The 9,818-nt window shown below is 33.7% G+C and overlaps 1 protein-coding gene across 1 annotated transcript; it reads right to left on the bottom strand.

Moving 5' to 3' along the window:
* Positions 1–348: 348 nt before the first annotated feature.
* On the bottom strand, positions 349–8,143 carry LOC132731386 (uncharacterized). The gene is made up of 4 exons (XM_060717562.1): positions 8,012–8,143; positions 4,572–4,638; positions 2,545–2,657; positions 349–1,375 (listed from the first exon to the last, which is right to left on the bottom strand). The coding sequence occupies exons 1-4, from the start codon at positions 8,084–8,086 to the stop codon at positions 911–913; spliced, it is 720 nt and encodes a 239-aa protein (XP_060573545.1). The 5' UTR covers positions 8,087–8,143; the 3' UTR covers positions 349–910.
* Positions 8,144–9,818: the final 1,675 nt, after the last annotated feature.

Genomic DNA, 9,818 nt, shown 5'->3' with positions numbered 1-9,818 from the left:
ATTGGTCACAAATTAACATTGATAGATCGAGTTACTTGAAATGTACTGAAATAAAGCAGATGGTGTCAAAAGTGATATCTGCCGCAGAAAATTATGCTTGACAGTACAATCTCGATAGAGTGTTGGATTCCAAAATTTAAATGATTTAAATGAATTGTACAATTAATTCAGATAAAAAATCCATGTAGGTGTGACACAGATATCACCTGAACATGATATTTTTGGAGCGACCTCTTTAAGTGAATATTTTAAAGTAACTGGCATTTATGTACAGGAACGACTGGCATCCCCGCATTTTCAAACTTCTTATGCATTTATGAAGGAAAAAAACAGTGAACAACAACAAAATGAGTTTAATTCATTTATGTTAAAACCTATGACAGTTGATAAGATTTAATCAATATTGGTAGAATTTCTAACAATTTATTGTAATGATTACTAGTCCCAAATAAATGTTGGCAAATAGCTTTAACTCACCAATTCACAAAGTTTCATTTTACAGTGGAAAACAACCTGATTTTTCCTCATCACGATGACTAAAGTATATTAAATTCAATAAAGATAATGTGAATTCACATAATTTTGTGGGCATGAAATTTCTTCATGGTTTTGTCACAAAGGATATTTCCTGGGTTCATAAATTTGTGGACTGTCCATTAATGCAAAAAATAGTAAAATGCAGATGATGTAATGCAAAATAATGTTCGAACAGACAAAATGAAATTTTGATGGATCTTATTTTTGTAGATTGACCTAATGGTGTACGCAGAAAACAACGAACATAAAAGCAGCACAAATCATAATGATTTTTCAGTACAAAGTTTATCTTTTAAATACAATGACAAATGTTCTCAAATAGTTGCACTAATTAGAAGCACATAAAGTCTCAATGTCCACGAGTAAACCATTTTCATCTTCTATCTGGAAGACCTATATTTGATGTTGTTTGTTCAAGGTATGCTAGAGGTCCTTGTGGATAAGAGGGTGGGGCTTGAGGTCTCGGCCCTATGGACACGACCGGGTGAGATTGCATTGGTGGTGGTGGTCCCGGCAGTGACTGTGAGTGTATTGATCCGGAATAGCCCTGGTATTGGGCAAGTGCCGGGGCCTGTGACGGTATCTGCTGTATGTGATGAGATGAATAATGCGGAAGTGACCCCGACTGTGCCATGTGGGGCTGCTGTTGGGGCACTGTATGTGACTGGGGTAACTGTAAATTTGGCTGGGTAGAGACTGGATGTGATTGCTGAACCGGTTGCCCTGCAGGTGTGACACCCTGTTGCTGTAGAATTATCTGACATCGTTTCAGCCTCTCTGTGTGCTTTTCTAACAAAGCTTCTTTCCTGGCCAATTCACCTTTCAGATTTTCTATATCCTGCAATAGATTTATCAGTTCACATTAAACTAGAATAATTAATGAATAGGATTCATACACTCCAATTAATATGACAGTTAACAATTTTTCTAATACTTGACCATGAGACTTCAAACTTTATCCAATGTTAGATGGTTTTATCTTCTGAGTATGAGTCATTGGTCTATAAATATAGGCTGTAAAAGCAACAGTAAAAATCTCTTTTAAGCACCAATGACCTTGACCACTGTGACCCTGAACTCAATCCAAAGTTAGAGGAACAACAAATATACATGTTTTTTGTATCTATTACCAAATATGGAAGATATCATTACTAGGAGAAATTTTAGATATATATCAATTTTGCTGGAATCGGTAAGTCAAATTTTCGAAGTGATAAAAAGAGAAATAACTGGTGAAACATGGATGCCACAGTTATGTAACTTGCCATCATGTACTTCATACTGATAAGTGTGGTATAAATAAAACTATATCCGGCTTGCTGGGATAGCTTAAGCATTCATGTCCTTTTTTCTTATATGTCCTAAAAGGGAAATAACTGGGGGGAAAAATGGAAGCCACAGTTATGTAACTTGCCAAATTATTCATGGACTTTCTACTTGTGTTACAGTGTAAATTATGAACTTAAAAATATTCAACTTGCCTTTAGAAAGATGGGCATGCTGATAAAACAGTTGAATTACTATATCTTCAGGGACAAAAACAAACTAGACTATGTACATTATATACAGAAAACAACTGTATCAGAGAACTACATGTATATGTATACAAATATGTTCTGGTCATGCTTTAAGAAATTCACCTTTATTACTTATTTTAAAACAGATCATTAATTGCTGAAGTATTTTTTAAGAAATTCAGCAACTTATACATTGTGGAAAGGGTCTAAATATAGTATACAATGTACAATAACATGTATAAATGAGCCGCGTCACAACAAAACCAACATAATGGGTTTGCGACCAGCATGGATCCAGACCAGCCTGCGCATTCGCGCAGTCTGATCAGGATCCATGCTGTTCGCTATCAGTTTCTCTACTTGTTATAGGGTTTGTAAGTGAACAGCAAGGATCCTGATCAGACTGCGCGGATGCGCAGGCTGGTCTGGATCCATGCTGGTCGCAAATGCACTATGTTGGTTTTGTTGTGACGCGGCTCAAATATCTTACATCCACTAATTGCTGTTCTGGCTTCTGGTAAGAGACTAGCATTCTTTTTCTCAGGAACAAAGCCTCTGTCTGCCGAGACAACTCCAGGAATTTCTGCATGGCATTTTCTATACCTACAATTAACAGACAGAAATTTCATAACATAACATTTAACAGACAGAAATTTCATAACATAACATTTCACATAACATATGACTGTGCAGGTCCCCAATAGTGATAACATACATTGTATTGAACCGCTCTTCAAAACATAAAAGGCATATACAATTTCTCATATGATACCATTCCTCATAACATATGACACCATTTCTCATAATAAATATATATGTGTGTGTGATAAATAAAATATTATATTCTTGTAGATTCAATACTACATGTAAATTTATTGAACTCGTTGAATAAAACAATATGCGCGCCAGAGGCTCGCATATGATTTTATTCAAATCGTCAGTGTCTATTCTAGGATTCCAAAAATGCGGAATTTGTATCGAAAAGTGAGAATTTATTACATTTGTTGATCTTTTTCCTTTCTCTAGGTAAAATTTCCCCCCTGCCTCTGAAAAAATAGGGGGGGAATTCTAAAAAAATGAGTGAATCCCCCCCCCCATCCCCCCTACTAGAATAGACACTGAACTTGTTCAATAAATTTAGTATTAAACCCACACCAATTAAATATCTCTTATATGATACCATTCCTCATAACATATGATACCATTCCTCATAACATATCACTGCACTGTTTCCCCATAACATACTGCAGAGATCTGCCAAGAATTTGAAAGTACTGGGCCCTGGGCCCACTTGGTCTGAAAATGATGGGCCATTTTTACCAAAGTATGGGCCTTGGGAAAATAAGTAAACATTGACCAAAATAACTGTTAAAAAGTTTGTAGATAATTGAATTGCCCCGGTAATAAAACTTAAATCATATTTTATGACAAGTGGTTCACTTATAATTCAGTACTTTACCAATAATTAAAAATTATGCCTACATGGTAACTTTCTAACTAATATTAATTGCAGGCAAAAATGAAAATATTTTTTAAATGGCTGCTCAAAAAAAATTGCTGGTTCTTACTTGTAATGTCTTATATTGTGCATTATCCATTTATTTGTTCCTACTTTGCACCAAATGTCCCTAACCACTGTATATTTTATTGCCCCTTGTATGCCTCTGTGTAGACAGCATACATCAAAGACATTTGCCGACAGACCTTTTGATCATGAAAAAAGTCATGCACAATGTTTCTCTGATTGGTTAATCACCCTGTCAAACATTCTGATGACGAAATATACATCTTTTTTTACACTTCATCAGCCAAAACTTGCGTGAACTTGAGTGACCTTAGTGTTTATCAAGTTGAACACCTGTCAGATTATACTGTAACTTACAGCATTTCTTAAAATAGCAACACTTTTTTTTCAGTTACCGATAATCATTTTAAATATTAAGTAGTTGTATAATTTGTTTGTTTGTTTTATTGGATTAAATTTACGGTAGTAGAAATGAGTATATGTGTGGGAAAGGGATTATGAGAAGAAATGCGGTAAGTAGATAACACGGACAAAAGCTATAGGGGAATGGATAAACTAAAGAGTATGCGTAATTACAGAAGCTTGGGTAACATGTTGCTGTTGGTACCAGTTTTGACTGGATGACTAAATAACCCAGCAGACAGTTTTGTTTTCTTATAAGTCTGGCACAGATTTTAGATGCGCCCATGGCCCTTTGCTGCCGATTTTCCTGCGCCATTCTCATTTTTTTAGCGCCAATGGCGCAAAATCGCGTCCTCGGCAGATCTCTGCATACTGAATTGCTCTTCAAAACATAATTTGAAGTAACAAGGCACACCATAAAACATACAAACAACAGATACAAGATGTATGAATTGAAAAAAAAGCCATGCCAAAAAAAAACACATTATATCCTCATATACTTTTGTCTAGATTGAAAGATGGACAAGTCCATTTAATAAGATATCTAGCCGGGTCCTGGTTATAATATTGATTTTACATTTAATTCTTACTTGTTTTTGTTTCTTCAGAGTCCTGGACATTGATCTGCTCCTGGGTGGTAAGGAGTGACAAACAGTTCTGTAAAGAGAAAAAAAAACATGAAAAATAACTCAATGTTAGTAACATTCTAGGAGAATAATGCTCAATTTTAAAGAAATTTCCTGTAATGAAGAAGATTTATTCATTTAAACAGCCCTAAAAAACACCCAAAAATACTTGTCGCTATACCATGCCATTTAGGTGAATTCCCCAGAACTAACGTCTGGAATGTAGGCTACAGGAAGTACCAGGAAAGGGTGTTTGTCAAGGTTCTTGAATTCGTGAACAGCTGGTGAATGTATAAATATGTGAATTTTTTCTGTAAGTTGAGATATAATACGGGGAAGTCAAAGACTGGGTCTGCGAAGCGGGCCTGAACGTTTGATTGCCGGCTATATACAACACATGTATATTTAAAAGGAAATCAAATAAAACAACAATTAAGACATATACAGATTTCTATCGCTATCGGTGAAATTTGATAGTGTCATATCTAGTTGGCCGCAGTTATTTTCAATTAGGCGGGGTATTCCGATAACTGGATAGCTGAACAATCACAACTTTTCGGCTCAATAATAATTGAGGTGTTACAAGTGAAAACGGTAGTGGTGCTGAAATACCAAATGACACCTTTAACTGTTTAAAAAGGAAAATGTAAAATAAAAAGTGAAAGATTTTTTAAACCAACTTCCCCATTCATAGATTTGATAGCCTAGTACTATTTATTACTTATGTATTTAAATCATGTTTCTGGGGTCAAAACTGGACCCGCTCTGACTAGAGTCAATTAACGTAGCAGGGCTCGCGCTGGCAGGAGCCAATCAGCAAATTGGCTCCAGAATAATTTAATTGGCTCAAGAAAATCACGATTGGCTCGAACTTACGAAAAGTATGACTTTTGGAATCTCCAGTCTAAATTTAGCATTTTCTATTTTAAGAATGGAAAAGTACACATTTGGTTTTCCATCTGCAACTTCCGTTTTATCACTTCTTATCTCAAAACACAGCGACACAGTCTACTTTTTTTTTTGTGGGTCATTGACAGGTCTATATTTGTAACTTCCCTTCTGAATGAAATATTGATACGAACAGTAACACAGTCTAATACACTGACCTCGCGGTATGTTAACATGTTTATCAACTGATAAATATGCGGTACAAGTCAACCCGGCCCCAAGTCAACCCGGCCGCAAGTCAGCCCGGCCCCAAATTGGTCAACCCGGCCCCAAACCAATGTTATTTCTGGTCAACCCGGCCCCATTTTTTTATTATCTATTTTGCTTTAAAATATAAACACTTATCAAGAAATGATAGAAATACGATAGAAGTATTAAGAAAAAACTAAACTTTTTTTATTGACATATCATGGAAAAGAAACCTTAATGTGTTCAAATCATTACTTTGTTATTGTATGTAAAAAAAAGAGAATTAAATGGCCAAAAGTGTTTCCATGAACATTTTTATGCCAGTTCATGTTGTTTTTTTACTATTGTTCTTTAGTTAATATTCTAACACTATCGGAAATTTGCCTATACAGTAGAGACAAAGCGTGCATTATTCTACAACAATGCACTCGCCGTTCTTATCATCTCCCTGTGTATTTTCACATTGAGGGCGCCAAAAGTCTGATAAATAAAAACAATTTTTTGTCGAATTTTTTTGTGAAAACTATCTAGAATGAAAGAAAATGGTCTAACTAAGAAAATTAATCCGAACACCAATATCTTTAATTCAGTCGTTAGTTTAAAGTGTTGTTTACGTGACGTCACAATGTAGCGCCAAACAGCGCGTGCAAAACAATCAAATCAAGTACGCTATTTTAATGTCGCAAACGAGTTAAGTTTTACATTTATTTCACTTTTAATAATTTGTATTTCGCTTGAAAAATTATAGAGTGAAATAAAATAAACAAAAAAAGTTTTATCAACGTTTTTAAAATTCGTTATTCTCAAAATGTTTCTACACACGGTAGATTTAACGACAGTTTTTTTTTCAACCCACTGGAACAGCCTTTAAAGAACGTTTCTATTGGAAACTCTGAGACGAAAACAAAATAAACCACCAAACATATAAAGTCCAACTTTAAAATAATAATTATATTTTTTCTTGACGTGTTAGAATGGAAATAGATATAAATTCTTCGTGCATTATTGTATAATAATGCCATTCGGAACTGCTTCGGCTATTATCTATAATAACGTCCTTATCCGAAGACTGACGGAAAGGGCCGAGTAGTTGCAATTGTATATAATAATGCACGGTTTTCGGCCTTCGTGATTATATTACTACGCATTTGAACTCAAACCATGCATTATTCTACAACAATGCACTCAGAATTGATATCTATTTCCTAAATATTCAATTAATAATAAACCATTTTTATTCCATCATACAACAAAATGACCTGAATAGTTTTCTTTGAAAATATATTTTTTGGGGCCGGAATGACCGATTTTGGGGCCGGAATGACCAATTTTGGAGCCGCATTGACCAAATAAAAACACTGTGGGGCCGGATTGACCAATTTTGGGGCCGGCTTGACCAATTTTGAGGCCGGGTTGACTTGGGGCCGGGTTAACTTGGGGCCGGGTTGACTGTAATTCATAAATATGACACTAATTGGTGTGAAAAAACCTGGCAAATTGTTGAATATGTACTGGATAATTGGTCTTAATATTCAATATGAAACAATAACTAGAGGCATCTCAAGATTATCGCTAATCAAATCAGCAGTTGTGTATAAAATTGCGACAAATTATGTTCTGCAGTTGGCCACTTAACCAGTAAATTTTATTGTTGTTGTTAAACATATCAAAGGAATTCCAAGTTGGTTTTTTTTTTTTTGGGGGGGGGGGGGGGGGGTTATGGTCAATTAAATTTGACTTAATTATGACTCAAAAAACATAAAATTGGGGAGGAATTAATTTGACATTTGAAGCTTTACAGAGTATTCTTGAAAATAATTGACCTTATTGTCATTTTCATGTAAAGGGAACCTTGCAGCCTAACTTTTGACAAATGCTATAATTACTGACCTCAAGGCTTTTATATGATTACTGACTGTAAATTATATATGTAAGATTTGTTAATTTGATAAAAATGTAGCTACCAAAATAAAGTTGGATATAGTTTATGTTTTTCTAAATATCTCATGCCGTACCATTGCCTGATTTGAAAATAAAATACAGGCAGGCAATTTTCGCCGTGAAAAATTGGCTCAAAGAAAAAATTTGCCAGCGCTAGCCCTGCGTAGTGTGGATATACAGATCTATATAGGCCTAATTACAGTCTAGTTCAGTCATGTCCGAAATCTGTTCAGTTTAAGGAGAAATTATGCATACAATTAACTTGCAAGAAAGTACAAAAGCAGAAAATATGAATTGATTACAATTTCAAAAAACAAATATATTACTAAAAAAGATGACTCTAATTCATCTATGATGTTTGAATTCTGTCCAATCTTTTCAAACTCAAAGGGCGCAGCCATTTTGGAGCAATTCTAAACTGCTAACGAAGTAGCTGACAATATTGAATATGTGAGAAAATGTTAACGTAAACTGCTGCGAAAGTGTTAATTAAGTTGCCTTGGGTTTAATTTAAAAAATGATAATAATAATAATAGAAAACGCCGGGAAATAAATTTTATTTTTGTAAATCTTTTTTCTTGTTTTTCTTCTCTTTTTTATTGCACACTGAAAAACTACAATAGTTGTTATGTTGACATTGAACAGATGTAAAAATGTTTCAACAATTGTTTATATAAATTATTCAGAGACATAGATAACATCTCTGATGTATTGCTCATATAAAATGACAAACAAATTATATTTATAGATTATATTACATATTTACAAAAATATTTCTTGTAATTGAAAATCATGTAAATTTTGAACCTGGGAGAAAAAAAGTATTTTTTTTCCCTATATTTAAACAGTCTGTATGAAAACAAGATTCTGTATATATACTTAATTTGGACAGAAGTACACCCCCCCCCCCTTTTAATACATCTAAAGACAGCTCATTAAAATTAATACCCGACTCAATTGAGTTCAAGCTGTGAACAAAATAACAAAATATCTAATGGTCAGCACTCTGACTAAGTTTAACTGGTCTGCTGATTCTACCTTACGTTTATAATGTTTAACTAGTCGGCAGTTTTTTTTTTACAAAAGATGTTATAAGTACATGTACGTTAATTGTGCTGACCATATATAGTACAAGAAGAAAAATAAGACTTACATTTATATTACATTTTAATTGGTCTGCAGTAGTTTTATTGTTTTTGCAAAATGTAAAATTTATTACATTTACTAAGTAACATTATTAATAATAAGAAATTAAAAGCAAAATTTCACATTTCCCTATATATCTAACTGGTCGGCAATTTTTAATGGACGTAAAACTGGTCGGAAAAAGAAGAAAATTATGGCTAAAAAACACACGCACATTGATAATATATATCAAACTGACCGGCATATAATTTATAATATATCTTAACTGGCCAGCTATATGGAACATATCTCCGTCGTCTGTCTGTTCGTTTATCGGTTCAAGCAACATACCTAGTATACCCTTTCTCGTCGTCCCTGTCACAACTACATGTATAAGGGCCGCTCCCCTTAGCTACAGTCAGGACATTGGCAGCTGATGATTTGTTGTCATAAATTGACGTGTTGCAGGCATGGATCCATCAGTGGGGTTTAAGGGATTGAAGTCCAGGCCTTTTCTTTCAAAAAGGCACATAATTTTTAAAGAGTTTAATGTCAACAAAAAAGTGGCATAATCAAGATAAATTTTGCCAATAAATCCTTGTTTATTTAAAGAAAACAGACATAATATTAATTATAGTATAGGTAAATTTTCTATAATTCATCTTTAGATAATAATAATAATAAATGTTTCAAATGTGATTTAAACAATTTAAGACTTGAAAAATTGCTTATTTTTAAAGTTAGATAATAATAAATATTTGAAATGTGATTTAAACAATTTAAGGCTTGAAAAATTTCTTATTTTTAAAGGAATAGTGTTCCATAACTCCATACTAGAATAATGAAATGTACGTTTCAAATAATTTGTTTTAAGTCGTTTATCATAATGTCTTTTTTATGTTTTGATCTTAGTAAGTTAGTTTTATTTTGAGATAACGGAATTAGATTAGAAATATATGCTGGTGTTAATTTATTCCTCGCTTTATATACCATAATTCCAGAAAATAC

The sequence above is a fragment of the Ruditapes philippinarum genome, unplaced genomic scaffold (genome assembly GCF_026571515.1).
Source record: "Ruditapes philippinarum isolate M1 unplaced genomic scaffold, ASM2657151v2 ctg6654_1_1_1_1, whole genome shotgun sequence".
NCBI lineage: Eukaryota > Metazoa > Mollusca > Bivalvia > Venerida > Veneridae > Ruditapes > Ruditapes philippinarum.
This window is presented reverse-complemented; position numbering and strand designations above follow the sequence as displayed.

Coding starts and splice junctions, on each gene's coding strand:
- LOC132731386 (XM_060717562.1), bottom strand. CDS start 8,086: ATGGCTGCGCCCTTTGAGTTTGAAAAGATTGGACAGAATTCAAACATC. Junction 4,639..8,011: donor AATTAGAGTCATCTTTTTTA/GTAATATATTTG, acceptor TTCTCTTTACAG/AACTGTTTGTCACTCCTTAC. Junction 2,658..4,571: donor CTCTGAAGAAACAAAAACAA/GTAAGAATTAAA, acceptor TGTTAATTGTAG/GTATAGAAAATGCCATGCAG.